The 19,850-nt window shown below is 41.5% G+C and overlaps 1 protein-coding gene across 1 annotated transcript in view; it reads right to left on the bottom strand.

The window, feature by feature from the left end:
* Window positions 1-19,850, bottom strand: part of LOC311137662 (PDZ domain-containing RING finger protein 4-like) — a gene marked incomplete at both ends in the record, with an annotated part of 112,840 nt that overhangs the window by 41,377 nt on the left and 51,613 nt on the right. The window contains 2 exons of the mRNA XM_084172182.1: window positions 8,481-8,562; window positions 11,142-11,392. Coding sequence (XP_084028308.1) covers window positions 8,481-8,562; window positions 11,142-11,392 — 333 coding nt within the window. The remainder of the gene's footprint in view (window positions 1-8,480; window positions 8,563-11,141; window positions 11,393-19,850) is intronic.

Raw genomic sequence — 19,850 nt, 5'->3', positions numbered from 1 at the left:
GGAGTGCTCCTCTCCTATCAGGGAGAAAGAGGGGGAAGATGAAGAAGAGCTCCTCTCATACTGGAGAGGAAAGCGGCAACACACTTTTCTGCTAAAAGCTTAAGATATAGCCTAATACATCTGGTGAAGAAATGGCCCTATGGTCTGCCTTGTATATTGTATCAGGCCTACATTTAAAATGTATTTGTCACATGCTTCGTAAACAACAGGTTTAGACTAACAGTGAAATGCTTACTTACGGGCCCTTCCCAACGATGCAGAGAGAAAAATATAGAAAACATAATAACACAAGGAATAAATACACAATGAGTAACGATAACTTTGCTATATACGAGTCGATGTGCAGGGGTACAAGGTCATTGAGGTAGCTATGTACATACAGTAAAGGTAGAGATAAGGGCAGCAGGTAGCTTAGTGGTGAAGAGCGTTGTGCCAGTAACCGAAAGGTCGCTGGTTCTAATCCCCGAGCCGACTAGGTGAAAAATCTGTCGATGTGCCCTTGAGCAAGGCACTTAACCCTAATTGCTCCTGTAAGTCCTGTAAGAGCGTCTGCTAAATGACTTAAATGTGGATGAAGTGACTAGGAAACAAGATAGATAATAAACAGTAGCAGCAGATTATGTGAAGAGTCAAAAGATAGGTGCAGTGAAATGTTGTTTTACAGGGTCAGCCATAGTAGTACGGTGCCCCTGGAGCAAATTAGGGTTAAGTGCTTTGCTCAAGGGCACATTGGCAGATGTTTCACCTTGTCTGCTCAGGTATTCGAACCAGCAACTTTTTGGTTACAGGCCCAATGTTCTAACCACTAGGCTACCTGCCACCCATCCGAAGATGTTTAGTGTCCTGTTGGTTCCAGACTTGGTGCATCGGTACCACTTGCAGTCTATGAGTTGGGTGGCTGAAGTCTTTGACCATTTTTAGGGCCTTTCTCTGACACAGCCTGACATAGAGGTCCTGGATGGCAGGGAGCTCGGCCCCAGTGGTGTACTGGGGCGCACGCACTACCGTCTGTAGTGCCTTGCGGTCGGATGCCAAGCAGTTGCCATACCAAGCAGTGATGCAGCCAGTCAAGATGCTCTCAATGGTGCAGCTGTATAACTTTTTGAGGATCTGAGGGTCCATGCCAAATCTTTTTAGACTCCTGAGGGGGAAGAAGCGTTGTCGTGCCTTCTTTACTACTGTGTTGGTGTGTGTAGACCATGTTAATTCCTTAGTGATGTGGACACATAGAAACTTCAAGCTCTCGACCCGCTCCACAATAGCCCCATCGATGTGGATGGGGGCGTGCTCGCCCCTCCGTTTCCTGTAGTCCATGATCAGCTACTTTGTCTTTCTGACACTGAGGGAGAGGTTGTTGTCCAGGCACCACACTGCCAGGTCACTGACCTCCTCTCTATAGGCGGTCTCATCGTCGTCGGTGATCAGGCCTACCACCGTCGTGTCGTCAGCAAACTTAATGATGGTGTTGGAGTCGTGCACGGCCACGCAGTTGTGGGTGAACAGGGAGTACAGGAGGGTACTAAGCACGTACCCCTGAGGGGCCCCCATGTTGAGGGTCAGCGAGGTGGATGTGTTGTTGCCTACCCTCACCACCTGGGGGGCGGCTCTTCAGGAAGTCCAGGATCCATTTGCAGAGGGAGGTGTTTAGTTCCAGGATCCTTACCTTAGTGATGAGTTTGGAGGGCACTATGGTGTTGAACGTTGAGCTGTAGTCAATGATAAGCGTTATCACCTAGGTGTTCCTCTTGTCCATGTGGGAGAGGGCAGTGTGGAGTGAAATAGAGATTGCATCATCTGTGGATCTGTTGGGGTGGTATGCAAATTGAGTGGATCCAGGGTGTCTGAGATGATGGTGTTGATGTGAGCCATGAACAGCCTTTCAGAGCATTTCGTGGCTACAGATGTGAGTGCTACGGGGTGATAGTCATTTAGACAGGTTACCTTGGCGTTCTTGGGCAAAGGAACTATTGTGGTCTGCTTGAAACATATAGGTCTTACAGACTGGGTCAATATTTAAACCTTGTCTCTGATTTTCAAACAAATTTAAGTCAGGACTGAGACTGGATCACTCAGGAACACTTGACACCTATTGGAAAGCCACTCTGGTGTGTCTTTGGGATATTTGTTTTTGTAATTGTCCTGCTAAAAAATTAAACTATCCCAAGGGTTAGGTTTTCAGAAGATTACAGTGGGTTTTCCGCTAACCTTTTACATGGGCTTTGCACCTTTCATATTTATTTTGATCCTGACAAACTTCCCAGGTGACAAGCATACCCATAACATCATGGTGCCACGACAATGCTTGAAAATACAGAGAGTTTCCCTCTATGTTGTGTTTATTGGATTTGACCCAGACCTGTAGTTATTAATTTAGAGTTATTATTTTTCTTTCACTCTGAAAATGTGAAGTTGTATAGATCGGTAGGAAAAAATTCAATGTAATTCCTTTTTAGATTTAATTTTAAGGCAGCACAATTTTAAGATGTTCACTCTCTGAGAAGGCATCACCTGAACCCATTAAGTCCTTATCTTGGGTTATAAATAGTATACAGTGTAAAGAGAACATGGAGGCTAAACAAAACTATAGTTCCTCACAATGAATCTTTTGATGGCTCTCTTTCTCCCTAACCCAACCCCTTGTCTCTCACTACTCAAGCCATTGTACTAAAGGAAATCATCAATGTCCTTGCTTAATGAAATGGTAAGCCAACATTTCATTACCTATATTATATTTCCGCTGTGATGTAATAGCAGGGTGCCCACATTATGATTTTTCCTCAGACTGAGGTAATTTCAAAAATCTCCCTCTCATTTTGATAAATGAAGGAATAAACCTCACTCTGAAATAGAGGCCTTCAGATCTGAACGGTCTTCTTCTCAGAACATATTCTACTGACGTACATTAAATGAAGGTGGGTTAGCATGGAATATACCTGCTCCCAAAGTATCAAGTAAAAAAGGGTGCAGACAGGCTGCAAAGCACACACAACATAATAGGATTTGTTAATAGAAATGAGGCATAACGAAAAGTAATATATTATATTTGCGTTGAATCTATTGCCAAGGCCGAGGCAGCAGCGACACAAGTGGATGAGCAAATCTCTTTAGAGAAGAAGGGTGAGAAATAACTCAAGCTCAGTGGGTGGAAGGAAGGAAGCATTCAAACAAATTCAAATAAAACAAAAGAGAAAATGTATTCATCATACATCACTCAAAGCAAAGCCAGACTGGCTACACAGTTTACCTGGTCCTCAATGATGTGGAAATAAAGATTATTAGTACGGGAGGAGGATGAGAGGTGGAGTGGGGGCCTGTTGGATTGAGACAGCCAAGAGTCGACATGGAGCCAGTTTATCATCACCTCCTGTCTCATCTGCATCTAGATCAGTGTCTCTCTGTGTGTGTGTGTGTGTATCTGTGTGTGTGTCTAAATTATAGGCTTAAATCATCATCTGTCAAACTAACCCAGGAGTCTGCCCATGCACCTGTGGGTTAGTTCAGCACAAACAAAGATGGAAGAGGAAGATTGGTTTGAATTGACACACTGCTGTATTTATGGAAAGAAAACCTGAAGCTTGTTCCACTCAGGGCTTTATTTTAACAAACCTAACGCAATGGTAAATCTTAGCGTTGGCGTTAGTGTTATACATTCAAGGGTGTGTCCAAAATATTGTAGCTATTTTCACAACCGCGAAAGGCTGGATTTTAATGAATAAACAAGTTGTGGGTGAGTCGAGGCTTGGCCCCTCACTAGCCAATCAGAACATGCTCCATGGTTAAATATATGGTTGCTTCAAGTTGTGTATTTACGGTCTTTTGTGTATTGCGTTCTCATCAACTCCAATTACAATGTTAGTCCATTATAGCCTGGTTCGTTAAAGGGATACTTCAGGATTTTGGCAAAGAAGCCCTTTATCTACTTCCCCAGAGTCAGATGAACTCATGGATAAATGTTTTATGTCTGCATCCAGTATGAAGGAAGTTAAAAGGTAGTTTCGCGAGCCAATGCTAACTAGTGTTAGCGCAATGACTAGAAGTCTTTTGTATAATAATAATATGCCATTTAGCAGACGCTTTTATCCAAAGCGACTTACAGTCATGCGTGCATACATTTTTGTGTATGGGTGGTCCCGGGTATCAAACCCACTACCTTGGCGTTACAAGCGCCGTGCTCTACCAGCTGAGCTACAGAGGACCACATCTACTAGCATGCTAGCAGTTAACATAGACTTCCAGTCAATGCATTAACACCAGTTAGAACAAATAATGCAACAAATATTGTGGTTAACCTCAAATATACAAATTGATAAAAAGCCAGTATTTTTTGATAAAAAAAATAAGTATTATCTTCGTAAATTATATTATAGGTAGGACTGGTGGAGTTATGTTGCACATGCAGCTAAAAAAAACATATGGAAATGTCTGCTCTACCCAAAATTACAACCAAATAATTGCAGCATTACCGCAAAAATGGAAGAGGAAAGTGGGAAAAGGGGGAAAAAGTACATAATTGGTTAATGAAAATTGTGATAAATAAAAAAGTATACCAGTTTCATTTAAGGACCAAAGGATTGACAGCCGTCCCATATAGATTGCAAAATAGTTGGGAAGAGATTTTTGACTTACCGATTCCATGGTATAGTGTTTATGAACTGATACGCAAAACGATGCCGAATTCAAAACTTAGAATTTTTCCATTTAAATTATTATACAAAATTCTTGCTACCAATATAATGTTATTTGTATGTGGGATACAGTCTTCCCAGCTCTGCAGATTTTTCTGCGAAGAGACAGAATCATTAGATCATTTGTTTTGGTACTGTCCATTTGTGGCTTGGTTTTGGTCACAGGTCCAGGAATGGCTGAAGGATTGCAATATTTACCTGGAGCTAACCCTGCAGATAGCACTACTGGGTGATCTGATCGATCAATAATATAATCATACTTTTAGCAAAAAAAATTATTTTCAATTTACAATCTGTAGAAACAATGAGAATAGAAGGGTTCAGAACTTTTGTGAAACATCACAGTACAGTTGAAAAATATATGGCAAATAGAAATCCAATATGGATGATGTTAAGAGATAGATGGGAGGTGTTGAATGGAGCTGAAGGATGGGAGTAATAACAACTAACAACAACTAATAAAAGCAAGATAACTAATGTAGGGCACGCTGTGTCCATAATAAGTATATAGGTTATAGGTTGAGAGCTTTTGTGAAGGAGCAAAGTTAGAGAGATATGGCGTGTAGAAGCAAAACGGATGGACATCATGAAAATGATCAGATAGGTTGAGGGTAGAGGAAGTTCAGGAGTTAAAAACAAACAAAATAGAATTATTGTAAAATTGACTGTGTCCATAAAAAGTATATAGTATGTATAAGCTGGAAGTAGAGGCCTAAGCGTTGTTGTTCACTAGTTTACCACAATTAGGGAAGGGGTGGTGGGGTTGGAAAGTAATAAAGGGAAATATATTTTTAAAAAGGATATGTATATATGTATGTATATGTATTTATATGTATGTATGTGTATGTACAGTTGAAGTCGGAAGTTTACATACACCTTAGCCAAATACATTTAAACTCTGTTTTTCACAATTCCTGACATTTAATCCTAGTAAAAATTCCCTGTCAGTTAGGATCACCACTTTATTTTAAGAATGTGAAATGTCAGAATAATAGTAGAGAGAATGATTTATTTCAGCTTTTATTTATTTCATCACATTCCCAGTGGGTCAGAAGTTTACATACACTCAATTAGTATTTGGTAGCATTGCCTTTAAGTTTTTTAACTTGGGTCAAACGTTTTGGGTAGCCTTCCATAAGCTTCCCACAATAAGTTGGGTGAATTTTGGCCCATTCCTCCTGACAGAGCTGCTGTAACTGAGTCAGGTTTGTAGGCCTCCTTGCTCGCACACGCTTTTTCAGTTCTGCCCACACATTTTCTATAGGATTGAGGTCAGGGCTTTGTGATGGCCACTCCAATACCTTGACTTTGTTGTCCTTAAGCCACTTTGCCACAACTTTGGAAGTATGCTTGGGGTGTGCTTGGGGTCATTGTCCATTTGGAAGACCCATTTGCGACCAAGCTTTAACTTCCTGCCTAATGTCTTGAGATGTTGCTACAATATATCCATATAATTTTCCTTCCTCATGATGCCATCTATTTTGTGAAGTGCACCAGTTCCTCCTGTAGCAAAGCACCCTTCACGGTTGGGATGGTGTTCTTCGGCTTGCAAGCAACCCCCTTTTTCCTCCAAACATAACAATGGTCATTATGGCCAAACAGTTCTATTTTTGTTTCATGAGACCAGAGGGCATTTCTCCAAAAAGTTCTTTGTCCCCATGTGCAGTTGCAAACCGTAGTCTGGCTTTTTTATGGCGGTTTTAGAGCAGCCGCTTCTTCCTTGCTGAGCAGCCTTTCAGGTTATGTCGATATAGGACTCGTTTTACTGTGGATATAGATAGTTTTGTACCTGTTTCCTCCAGCATCTTCACAAGGTCCTTTGCTGTTGTTCTGGGATTGATTTGCACTTTTCGCACCAAAGTACGTTCATCTCTAGGAGACAGAACGCGTCTCCTTCCTGAGCGGTATTACGACTGCGTGGTCCCATGGTGTTTATACTTGCGTACTATTGTTTGTACAAATGAACGTGGTACCTTCAGGCATTTGGAAATTGCTCTCAAGGATGAACCAGACTTGTGGAGGTCTACAATTTTTTCTGCGGTCTTGGCTGATTTCTTTTGATTTTCCCATGATGTCAAGCAAAGAGGCACTGAGCTCGAAGGTAGGCCTTGAAATACATCCACAGGTACACCTCCAATTGACTCAAATGATGTCAATTAGCCTATCAGAAGCTTCTAAAGCCATGACATCATTTTCTGGAATTTTCCAAGCTGTTTAAAGGCACAGTCAACTTAGTGTATGTAAACTTCTGACCCACTGGAATTGTGATACAGTGAATTATAAGTGAAATAATCTGTCTGTAAACAATTGTTGGAAAAATTACTTGTGTCATGCACAAAGTAGATGTCCTAACCGACTTGCCAAAACGATAGTTTGTTAACAAGAAATTTGTGGAGTGGTTGAAAAACAAGTTTTATTGACTAAAACCTAAGTGTATGTAAACTTCCGACTTCAACTGTATATGTTTATATATGTATATATATATATATATATATATATATATATATATATGTATATATATATATATATATATATATATATTTGTGATGCAAACAATTACATTGATGGAAGTTACAATCTTTTTAACATATTTGCAATCCCCATTGTTCTAATTGCATTGCTTCAATATGGAAAACATTGTTAAACCTAGGCTATAGCATTCACACTGATATAAGCGCTAGGCCTACTGTTAATTGTAGTCTGGACATGGACATGCCAAACATAGTCAATAAGCAAGATTCAATTCACTAGGCTATTGATAAGGCCTAAAAAGACAGTGTATAATTCTAATAAAAATAAAACAACAACTTGTTTGAAATAGGCTATGTGTAAATACAGTTTCAGGCACCATAATTGCTTCCTGTGGGCGTATAATCCAGACAAGGCAACTTAGACTATGGAGGGTTTTACATACATCCAAACGTTTCAAAGAGCCAATATAAAGAGAAAGGGGGAATGTCCACTCGCCGTTATACTGCTCACAAATGTAATATTTTTGAAACATCATGGAACCATCTTACAGGTCATATTTGCACTTCTCCAGAAATAGCAGACAAAATTGCATTGCATTTGAGCCATGTACGTTCCTACCATAAACCCATGGATGGTGAATCTTTCTAATACATTTGAAATTGGGCATGTTGGTGCGTTTTTAAGGACACACTTCAAATATTTCCACCCCTCCCACCTCAGCGCAAACAAGATGGCATAAGACAGGTAAATGACCATCCCTGGGGCCAACCCTGGGGCCAGAGCGCTGGCTTTTACAAGTTGAAATTGCCAAAGAGCGTGTGTTTGACACTAGCGCCGCCTTAACGCCAGCCAAAAACAGAGCCTTCATTATCTTACAGGACAGACACCTTTTTTCTCAGATGCCTCAAATAGGACAAAGTTAAGGGTGTGAGGATGGTACACTTTCAATGAGTTATAACCAATGAGATATTACAAATATTCCCTCATGAAGACCTCATAGTATTCAGTACATGAACAACATCACTATTGGCAGCGGCTGTGGCTGTATAAGGTCCTGTGGCTATCCTGAGCTGTATGTAGTGTGTAGTGTGAGCTATCATCTAGCTGTCACCACATTCCCCCAGGGACAGGCCTGTAAAGTCAATTATAACTGAGCCTTTCCCTTATTGGTAAAGCCACATTATGAGATATGGTGTGTGTGTGTTTTTTTTTTTTTGGGGGGGGGGGGGGGGGGGTTGTAGGTGTGTGAAGGTGTGTGTGTGTGTTTTGTTTGTTTGTCAAACGTTGTTCACAACTATGACGGGAGGTGTAATCAAGTCGTACCTCATACTCAAACTCCTCTGTCCTCCCTCCATCAGCTGTCCCCTCATAGTACTCCTGTTCCATGGTGTGGAGAGAGTGACAGCTGTCAGGAAAAAGACAGAGAGGGAAGGAGACAGAAAGAGAATTAGTTAAGAGGGAGCAGTTGTGTGTATTCAAAGAGCCAATGGAAGCCAGGATTCCCCAGAAGAAAATAAAAAAATATATATATACAGTACCAGTCAAAGGTTTGGACACATCTACTCAAGGGTTTTTCTTTATTTTTAATATTTTCTACATTGTAGAACAATAGTGAAGACATCAAAACTATGAAATAACACATATGGAATCATGTAGTAACCAAAAAAGTGTTAAACAGATGTATGTGTGGTTGAATTTATTCCACCACTGTGTGACTGTTGTCTTTATGTTGCCTTATTGTGTATCACGGTGGCGAATGGTTTATAGAGCAAACAAAAAAAAACAAAAAAAAACAAAATTGGTCATTTAGCAGACACTCTTATCCAGAGCGACTTACAGGAGCAATTAGGGTTAAGTGCCTTGCTCAAGGGCACATCGACAGATTATTCCCCTGTCGGCTCGGGGATTAGAACCAGCAACCTTTCGGTTGCTGGCACAACGCTCTTAACCACTAAGCTACCTGCCGCTGATGATCACAACATCGGTTGTAATTTGGCTTTTTTCCTGGCTTGGCTTCCCCAGTGATTTTACCCATGCACTGCTACTGAGAGTTTATCTCTCTCTCACACAATCTCTCTCTTACATACACTGACTGTACGTTTTCTTTGTCTTTTCCCTGCATGCGACCACTAGGACGAGAGGAAGAAAGGATGTGTCAGTGCTGTCTAGGATGATGTTGCATGCTGTTGCATCCCCAGGCATTTTAATGAAATTACCACACACTTACTCCATCTCTCTCTCTCTCTCTTAATATCTCTGTCCTTGAGCCAACTTTGGACAAAGTCCCATGAATTGTATACAGTGTCTATGGAAAGTGAATATATTACTTTACGTGTCTCATGCACAGAGCAAAACAGTTTTGCTTTGGGGGTTTGTAAGGTAATTTTAGAGCATAATGAGTGCTATCAAATACCACACACAATATTTTTGACATAGAGCATTCACTTTGGCACACTGTTGAACATTGAACATATTTAATATATTTCCCATTATAAATTCATTTTCATTGTGTCTGTGAGTACACACAAACACGTGTTAATCTGTCCCAAAACAATCTTCTGGTGACAAAATTAGCCTTGTAAACGTCAAAATGTTTTATCCTCTGGCACCACAATATTGCAGCACATCGTAACATTGTTGGCTATGTGTGTTTGTGTGTGCATGTGCATGCGTATTTGTGTGTGTGTGTGTGTACATTGAACACAATTACACAGCTTTACTGCCCACGTTCAAAACCCGGGGAAACAAACATTTGTTGTATCTATAAAATGTGCCGTAATCTTGCCGTCTGCACCTGATCGCAGATGAAGAGGAGAAAATGTATATTTTATGGGTCACATTGATTACATTTAGGAGTCTAGCCCGGGGCTATAACTAGGCTGTGAATGAATGTTGCACTGTATTGCCAGGTTTTATTAGTCCATTCTGTTTAATCACCTTGTAAACCTTCCATGAAACCAAATGGCTATGCCAAGCAGCACCAATTATTACAAGCAGGCCCTGTGGGTAGTGATGCTACTGAGTTATGGAGAAAATATCTTATATTATGAAGGAACAAAGGGTTGGATCTCCTCAGGTTTAAAGGGTTGGGTCTGGTCATGTTGTTGGTTGATGTATATCAGTGACACATGAAGATTGGTCATAGCTTAACATGGTTAGTCTCAATTTGAAACAGACCATTTTTCTTTCTGAAACATGATAGTCTTTTATTACAGACTAGTATAAAAAAAATCTAATCTCTGAAAGCGAAGCACTTCATGTAACGCCAACTCTCCAACTGCCATTGGATATTTGATGTGTTTAATGTAACTCCAGCTGATGTTAGATACTTGATTAATTTTATGTGGGCTCCCGAGTGGCGCAGCGGTCTAAGGCACTGCATCTCAGTGCTTGAGGCGTCACTACAGACCCCCTGGTTCGATTCCAGGCTGTATCACAACCAGCCGTGATTGGGAGTCCCATAGGGCGGCACACAATTGGCCCAGCGTTGTCCGGGTTTGGCCGGTGTAGGCCGTCATTGTAAATAAGAATTTGTTCTTAACTGACTTGCCTAGTTAAATGAAGATAAAATAAAAAATGTAACTCCAACTGATATTGTATACTTGAATCCAAGACAATTAATTATCCATGTGATGTTGTTGGAATTAATTATCAACTTAATATACTGTATCCCTCGTTCACAGAGATTCAATTAGCTTCTCAGCTTTGTGTAGAGAAGCCCCTTGAACAGCTTATATTTCACTCTCAGTCCCTAAAGAAGAAACCCAGACATTCTTTATGCTAAACTTTATCTTGATCTTAGTTTTCCTCCCCTTAGAGATGAATACAATATGAAGAAAAACAAAAGGAAAGAGAAAATACTGAAACCATTTGTCTTTTGTTGTCTTCAAGGAAACCCCCAGTTGATACTTGAAACTCTAAATTGTGAGGGCCTACCTCGAGTATTTGAGATGCTTTTGAATACAGGCCCAGATCAGATCTTACCTGTCAGACAGCAGGAAGGGGCAGATGTCAGGCACGGGAGGGGTGGTGGCTCGGAGCTTGGCCAGGGCCATGATATGTTCGAAGGTGATGTCTGTCTGCGTGCACATGTCCACCACGTCCACTTCCTGAGTGGAGTTAACACGGCCAGCAGTGTTCCTCCTGAGGACCTGCACCACGATGGGGTCCTTGGCAGAGCGGAACGCCTCCACAGCCTCGTCATGACTGGCCTTGGAGAGGTCCTTTCCATTCACCTGCACAGGACAGGAGATAATACAGTTAGAAATAAAGAGACTGTAAAGCCCTTTATGACTACTGTTGATGCAGGGCTTTTCCCGCTCACTTGTAGAAAACAGGGGAGATTACAGTTACTGTAACACTGTTTACTGAATTCATGAAAAGACAAAGGTTACAGAGGACAGGAGAGATTTGTCAGGCACATACACATGAGGCAGTTGACCTGTCAGTTTTACATGTGGTTAATCAGATAATACCTCACTATAAGCAGGGTGGTATTATACTATAAGCGTTGTGTGTTATTATACCATTTTAGTAGATGACCAAAGCCATTGACTCATTGGTGTAAAGCCATGTCTAAGAGGATTTATGTCTATTAGTTTATTATGTGCTATTAGGTAATTATGTGCGTCATGCCAATCTCATTTCAATATTTCAAAAAGCAAGAAGGGAAAACAAATAGGAAAACTGTGAGGGAATGGATGATGTCAGTGGCTTTGAGTTAATGGACTGCCTGCAGTATGTGAGGTCTTTCCTCTGAGTTGCTGGGAATTGATTGTGATCTTTGGGGGGGTATTTTGGGAGTTGTTGAGATTTGTGGGTTAAGGCAGGTTCCGCATCAGAGGGATACCACCTGGGTAACCCATGGCCACTCCCTGAGTCACTTGAACATGCATGATGTCATGTTCATAGGAACACAGCAGATACCTAACTAACATTCTTATGGTGCTGAGGGTGTAGGGTAAAGTTGCCCATAGAGGCTGATCTTGGGTCAGTTACACATTTCCCCACTAGTGGTTTGGGTTAAGATTGGGGGAGGGAAGCTGATCCTCGATCTGTACCTAGGGGAAACTTTACCCTGCAGCGGTGCTGAGACCATTGCAATATGACTAATAAGCTTTTCACCACAACTACAGACATCTTATTGATTCTTAATAAACGAACACAATAAACAATGCGTACAAGAACAATAGGATAAACTGATGACATCAGTCAAGTTTGAGTAAAGCCCTCAGTTCTACACATGGACGCTCCAGTAGTTCTACATCACTGACTCTATGCATCATCATGAGAGTCAGACAGTAGGCCTACCACACAGAGTAAACTGTTTTCTGTCAGAGTGAAAAACGTTTACACTGCAGCTGGCATCTATGGAGAAAATCATTGGTTAATTTAGCCCAGTAATTGGACTGGAAAGGTAAGCATGCTGAAATACCTCAGAGAATGTATTTCGGTATAATGCTGAAAACAGAGATTATAATTTAGATAGTCTCTCCCAAAACAGTACATACAGCACAATTCTCTTGCAGTTGTATTCAAATTACGGCTTTCAGTTGTAGCGTTATGCCTGCGTGGCACGACTGTTCATGGAATCGGTTGGAATGAAACGATCAACTGGAAAATATTACTTTCTCATCTGCATTACAAGTCAGTAGAACACACAACAACACACCTCAAGCTTGCTAACAACAGTTATCTTGATAGTGCATGTATGCCACTTTGCAGACACTTTTATCCAAAGTGACTACAGCATCGTGGGTAACTGAACCCACAACCTTGGCATTACAAGCGCCATGCTCCTACCAACTGAGCCGCACAGGACCACAGCATGTCCGTGATAAGTTTGTCTCTGATGTCTCCATTCCCTCATCTCTAAAGACAGGTGTAAGTGAGGAAGCTTTCACCTTCTTTCCATGATCAGGTCTTCCAATCAGAGAATGCCCTACAAACACACAACTTATTTCCAGCCATAACTGGAGGTGATAAATAAAGTGGTCCGTTCCTCTGGTTTTTGGAGTGACCGTTGTGTGACGTGATGTTGCATTAATCACCCGAGAGATAAACTGGGTCAACACGACGACTGGAGAAGACTGTAGCACTCCCTCGCCATCCCTCCTCTATCCCCCACTCTCTCCCCCAAAACCTGCTTTTCTTTGTGGCCAGTCAGCAGTTGCTATGTACTGCTCTGCTACAGACCTCATACGTTGTGCAAAAAAAAACTAGGACTTTGAATAATTAGGCTAGCCCATATAGTACCTAAATTTGGTCTGAACCAGCTCTGCTCTCTCTCTCTCTCTCTCTCTCTCTCTCTCTCTCTCTCTCTCTCTCTCTCTCTCTCTCTCTCTCTCTCTTCTCTCTCTCTCTCTCTCTCAACCTCTCTCTCTCTCTCTCTCTCTCAATTCAATTTAAGGGCTTCATTGGCATGGGAAACGTATGTTACAGTTTTTCTCGATTGCTAAGACACATTTCTTGAAAGCTGCTCTCCTTTTCTCTTAACTGTGAACACAAAACCCAATTTTCAAGCTACATTCACAAAACCTCAGACTCTTCTTGCAAAACCAAACTTTCACCTCAAAACAGTTCAATCTGTGCTCAAAACTGAACTATGTTGTCAAATCGTGCCCCGAGTCAATCAAAATAAAAACACTACTGAACAGTCACTAAACACTACGTAGAAAAATAGAAAACACAATGCTCAGGACATGAAGCTGGAGAAATAAATGTGTATTGTTCACTGTAGGCTAAATGCATGTTGCAAAACAAAAAAATAATGTGCATTTAGCACTTGTACAAAAAGACAAAACAGAAATCTTGTGCATTTACATGTAGCACTTGTAAAAACAAACAGAAATCTTATGCGTTTGCCACTTGTGTACAGTAAGCCCATGTAAAAATAAAGTACAAAAATATACAAATAAGTGCATTACTCAGCCACAGCATCATGTCTCCGTACTGGGTCAGGCCACAGGACTTCATCCACATCACAGGCCACATTTTGTCTGGCCAGGCAACGGGGGAAAAAACCCCTGGCATGCCGTATCCAGGCTTGGCATGCCTCCACACCTATGTCACCACAGGCAAGTCCCATGGCTTGCAGGAGATTTACCCTGGTGTAAGGTTGGCGTTCATATACCTTCCACCGCCATGAGGAGAAGAATTCCTCAATGGGGTTTAGGAAAGGGGAGTACGGTGGAAGGCAAAGATTGATAAAACCTTGGTTCATATTGTACCACTCTCTAACCTGGAGGGCTCTGTGAAAACTCACATTGTCCCAAACAACAACATAGATGGGATGCTCATCCTGCTGCCCTAACAAAGCATCTCGCATGTGATTGAGGAAAATGAGGAGCTGGTGAGTGTTGTAGGGCCCCAGGTTGGCATGATGGTGGACAACCCCATGATTGCTGATGGCATCACATAATGTGACATTGCCACCACGCTGCCCAGGAACACCAACAATGGCCCGATGGCCAATCACATTACGGCCTCTCCTTCTCCTTTTGGTGAGATTAAACCCAGCTTCATCCATGTAGATGTATTGATGGGGTCTTTCCATTGCATCCAGTTGAAAAACCCTCTGTAGAAATAGATTTGTAAGAGAGTTTTGTAAGTGATACGGAAAAAGTGATTTAGGCCACTACAGTAAATCACTACTTAGAGTAATCAACATTGAATGTGTCTGGATATATGCCAACCTGTACATACTGGAATCTTTGCTCTTTGACTCTGTCTGAGTTGCGATCAAAGGGCACTCTGTATAGCTGTTTCATGCGCAGTCTGTTGCGCTTGAGGACACGATCAACAGTAGAGAGGCTGACACTGTTGATACCCTCAAAATTTAAATGGTCCTCAATGATCTTCTGCTGAATTTCGCTCAGTTTAATAGCATTGTTCTCACGGACCATATCAACAATTAGGGTCTCTTCGTGTGGGGAGAACATACCTGTCCTCCCACCCCCATGTGGCAGTCTTTCAATTCTACAAAAAGAGAACATGGAGTTACAAAAAATATACATGGAATACTAGGCCTACAAACAGTTAGACCAACCCTCCATTACAATACTACAGTACATTGGTACAGTGATGTACTGAAACATATATTTACTTACAGTATACTGTGGTACAGTATATAGTATGTCATACAGTAATTACTGTCAACATTTACATACTGTACTATAATGTCAAAAAAAGGTAATTACCTGTTCTCTTCTCTAAATCTTCGGATTATGGTGGACACAGTGAATCTACTGATGTTTGGTTGTACCCTTTGTCCAGCCTCCCTCATGCTCATACCATGGACAAGAACATGGTCAATCACAGTAGCTCTGATTTCATCAGATATTACTGTTCTTTGTCTTCGCTGACCACCTCGACCACCTCGACCTCCTCTCACACAAACTCTTCCTCTCAGATTTCTATCCATTGTAGGGCCTCACAAATCAGTGCTCTCTGAACTGGCTTACTGTATATGTTCCCTCACATCATTAGCCACAAGTGTGATCAATTTTGAGTTGTTGTGTTCAAGTGGTGACACCTGTGCTCTAATTGTGTTTGACTTTTGTCACCTGTGCTCACCATTATGCAGCACGGGTGCATCACAATGAAAATGTGTTGGCAAGTTATGTCTAAACAGGTGAAAAGTGCTTATGGTTTTGCCAAAAGAGTGATTGATTCAATCAGTGGGTTCAGGCAACTGAGCATTTGGTTCAGACAATAGGGTTTAGTGTTTTAGCAATCGAGAAAAACTGTAACATTGCCAAAGCAAGTGAAATAGATAATAAACAAAAGTGAAATAAACAATAAAAAATGAACAGTAAACATTACACTCAGAAGTTCCAAAAGAATAAAGACATTTCAAATGTCATATTATGTATATATACAGTGTTGTAACAATGTGCAAATAGTTCAAGTACAAATGGGAAAATAAATAAACATAAATATGGTTGTATTTACAATGTTGTTTGTTCTTCACTGGTTGCCCTTTTCTTGTGGCAACAGGTCACAAATCTTGCAGCTGTGATGGCACACTGTGGTTTTTCACCAAGTAGATAAGGGAGTTTATCAAAATTGGGTTTGTTTTCTAATTCTTTGTGGATCGCTGTAATCTGAGGGAAATATGTGTCTCTAATATGGTCATATATTTGGCAGGAGGTTAGGAAGTGCAGCTCAGTTTCCACCTCATTTTGTGGGCAGTGTGCTCTCTTGAGAGCCAGGTCTGCCTACGGCGGCCTTTCTCAATAGCAAGGCTATGCTCACTGAGTATGTACATAGTCAAAGCTTTCCTTAAGTTTGGGTCAGTCACAGTGGTCAGGTATTCTGCCACTGTGTACTCTCTGTTTAGGGCCAAATAGCATTCTAGTTTGCTCTGTTTTTTTGTTTGTTCTTTCCAATGTGTCAAGTAATTCTCTTTTTGTTTTCTCATAATTTGGTTGGGTCTAATTGTGTTGTTGTTGTTGTTGTCCTGGGGCTCTGTGGGGTCTGTTTGTGTTTGTGAACAGAGCCCCAGGACCAGCTTACTTAGGGGACTCTTCTCCAAGTTCATCTCTCTGTAGATGATGGCTTTGTTATGGAAGGTTTGGGAATCGCTTCCTTTTAAATGGTTATAGAATTTAACGGCTCTTTTCTGGATTTTGATAATTAGTGGGTATTGGCCTAATTCTGCTCTGCATGCATTATTTGGTGTTTTTCGTAGTACACTGAGGATATTTTTGAAGAATTCTGCATTGTCCCATTTTGCATTGTCCCATTTTGTGAATTCTTGGTTGGTGAGCGGACCCCAGACCACAACCATAAAGGGCAAAGGGTTCTATAACTGATTCAAGTATTTTTAGCCAGATCCTAATTGGTATGTCAAATTTTAGGTTCCATTTGATGGCATAGAAGGCCCTTCTTGCTTTGTCTCTCAGATTGTTCACAGCTTTGTGGAAGTTACAGTTGGGAAAAAAAAGTATTTAGTCAGCCACCAATTGTGCAAGTTCTCCCACTTAAAAAGATGAGAGAGGCCTGTAATTTTCATCATAGGTACACGTCAACTATGACAGACAAAATTAGAAAAAAAATCCAGAAAATCACATTGTAGGATTTTTTATGAATTTATTTGCAAATTATGGTGGAAAATAAGTATTTGGTCAATAACAAAAGTTTCTCAATACTTTGTTATATACCCTTTGTTGGCAATGACACAGGTCAAACGTTTTCTGTAAGTCTTCACAAGGTTTTCACACACTGTTGCTGGTATTTTGGCCCATTCCTCCATGCAGATCTCCTCTAGAGCAGTGATGTTTTGGGGCTGTCGCTGGGCAACACAGACTTTCAACTCCCTCCAAAGATTTTCTATGGGGTTGAGATCTGGAGACTGGCTAGGCCACTCCAGGACCTTGAAATGCTTCTTACGAAGCCACTCCTTCGTTGCCCGGGCGGTGTGTTTGGGATCATTGTCATGCTGAAAGACCCAGCCACGTTTCATCTTCAATGCCCTTGCTGATGGAAGGAGGTTTTCACTCAAAATCTCACGATACATGGCCCCATTCATTCTTTCCTTTACACGGATCAGTCATCCTGGTCCCTTTGCAGAAAAACAGCCCCAAAGCATGATGTTTCCACCCCCATGCTTCACAGTAGGTACGGTGTTCTTTGGATGCAACTCAGCATTCTTTGTCCTCCAAACACGACGAATTGAGTTTTTACCAAAAAGTTATATTTTGGTTTCATCTGACCATATGACATTCTCCCAATCCTCTTCTGGATCATCCAAATGCACTCTAGCAAACTTCAGACGCGCCTGGACATGTACTGGCTTAAGCAGGGGGACACGTCTGGCACTGCAGGATTTGAGTCCCTGGCGGCGTAGTGTGTTACTGATGGTAGGCTTTGTTACTTTGCTCTGTTCAAGTAGACTGTGATTTTGCTGTGGTCTGATAGGGGTGTCAGTGGGCTGACTGTGAACGCTCTGAGAGACTCTGGGTTGAGGTCAGTGATAAAGTAGTCTACAGTACTACTGCCAAGAGATGAGCTATAGGTGTACCTACCATAGGAGTCCCCTCGAAGCCTACCATTGACTATGTACATACCCAGTGTGCGACAAAGCTGCAGGAGTTGTGACCCGTTTTTGTTGGTTATGTTGTCGTAGTTGTGCCTAGGGGGGCATATGGGGGAGGGAATGCTGTCACCTCCAGGTAGGTGTTTGTCCCCCTGTGTGCTGAGGGTGTCAGGTTCTTGTCCAGTTCTGGCATTTAGGTCGCCACAGACTAGTACATGTCCCTGGGTCTGGAAATGATTGATTTCCCCCTCCAGGATGGAGAAGCTGTCTTCATTAAAGTATGGGGATTCTAGTGGGGGGATATAGGTAGCACACAGGAGGAAATGTTTCTCTGTTGAGATAATTTCTAACCAAAATGTCTAATAGAGTGAGTTAGAGAGAGAGAGAACCTCTGTCTGTCTGTCTCTGTCTGTCTGTCTGTCTGTCTGTCTGTCTCTGTCTGTCTGTCTGTCTGTCTGTCTGTCTGTCTGTCTGTCTGTCTGTCTGTCTGTCTGTCTGTCTGTCTGTCTGTCTGTCTGTCTGTCTGTCTGTCTGTCTGTCTGTCTGTCTGTCTGTCTGTCTGTCTGTCTGTCTGTCTGTCTGAAGAACCTAGCTAACTAATTCTCTAACAGAACAGAGGCCATGCCTGAAGAAGGAAACAAAGGAGTTGTACCAGATAAATAAGGATGCCAATGGCGTATGACAATCCTGGAGAAAAATGATCAATTTTCTAACCAACCAGCTCTCCCTCTGGTCTCTGGTACAGTCTGTCCTGCCTGGACTCTCGTCTGCGTCCCAAACGGCACACTACTCCCTACATAGTGCAATACTTTTTGACCAGAGCCCTATGGAACCAGGGGAAACACACACACACACACACCACACACACACACACACACACACACACACACACACACACACATCAACACCAGAGAGGAGGATGGAGGGATTTTCTCTTTCGTAGATTTTCACCAGGATGGTCCAGATGGAACAATTAATCTCCAATCAACAAACTGAATATGAACTAACTCAGGCTGTCCCACTGGGCACAGATGTCAGTTCAACATCCATTTTTGATTTACATTTGGTTGAGTTGTCAACTAACGTGAATTCAACATGAAATCAACAGAACATTTCACCATGACATTGGATTTAGGTTCAAAGTTGGGTAAAAATAATATATAATTCCCTTACAGTTTTCCACTATGATTCAACATCATCACATTACATTTTTGTTGTAGAAATGACGTGGCAACAACGTTGATTCAACCAGTTTTTGTCCAGTGTGGTGTGTCTGCGTGCATGTTGTATGTCCCGTTTATACTCACTGTCCTGGTTAGTGTGGATCTATCCATCTATTACATTTGTAACTATAGCTAGATATTCATACAGTCTTTTATGATTTCATCACACAGATTTCATCACAGTTCCACTGTCATAAACTCTACATTTACATTTGAGTCATTTAGCAGATGCTCTTATCCAGAGCGACTTAGTGCATTCATCAAGATAGCTAGGTGGGACGACCTCTACTCTCCAGTGTGTATAGAAAGCATGCAAATCCATATTAATTCACAAACACACACTGGTAAACAAAAGCTGTTCGCAACAAATTATTTAGCAGAACTGTGGTGTTGATAGTTTCAAACCGTAGCTCCAAGAAACGCCATATGTCT

The sequence above is a fragment of the Coregonus lavaretus genome (genome assembly GCF_964263955.1).
Source record: "Coregonus lavaretus genome assembly, chromosome: 11".
In the NCBI taxonomy this organism is placed as follows: domain Eukaryota; kingdom Metazoa; phylum Chordata; class Actinopteri; order Salmoniformes; family Salmonidae; genus Coregonus; species Coregonus lavaretus.
Note: the sequence above shows the minus strand (reverse complement) of the source record. Positions and strands in the feature narration are given on the sequence as shown.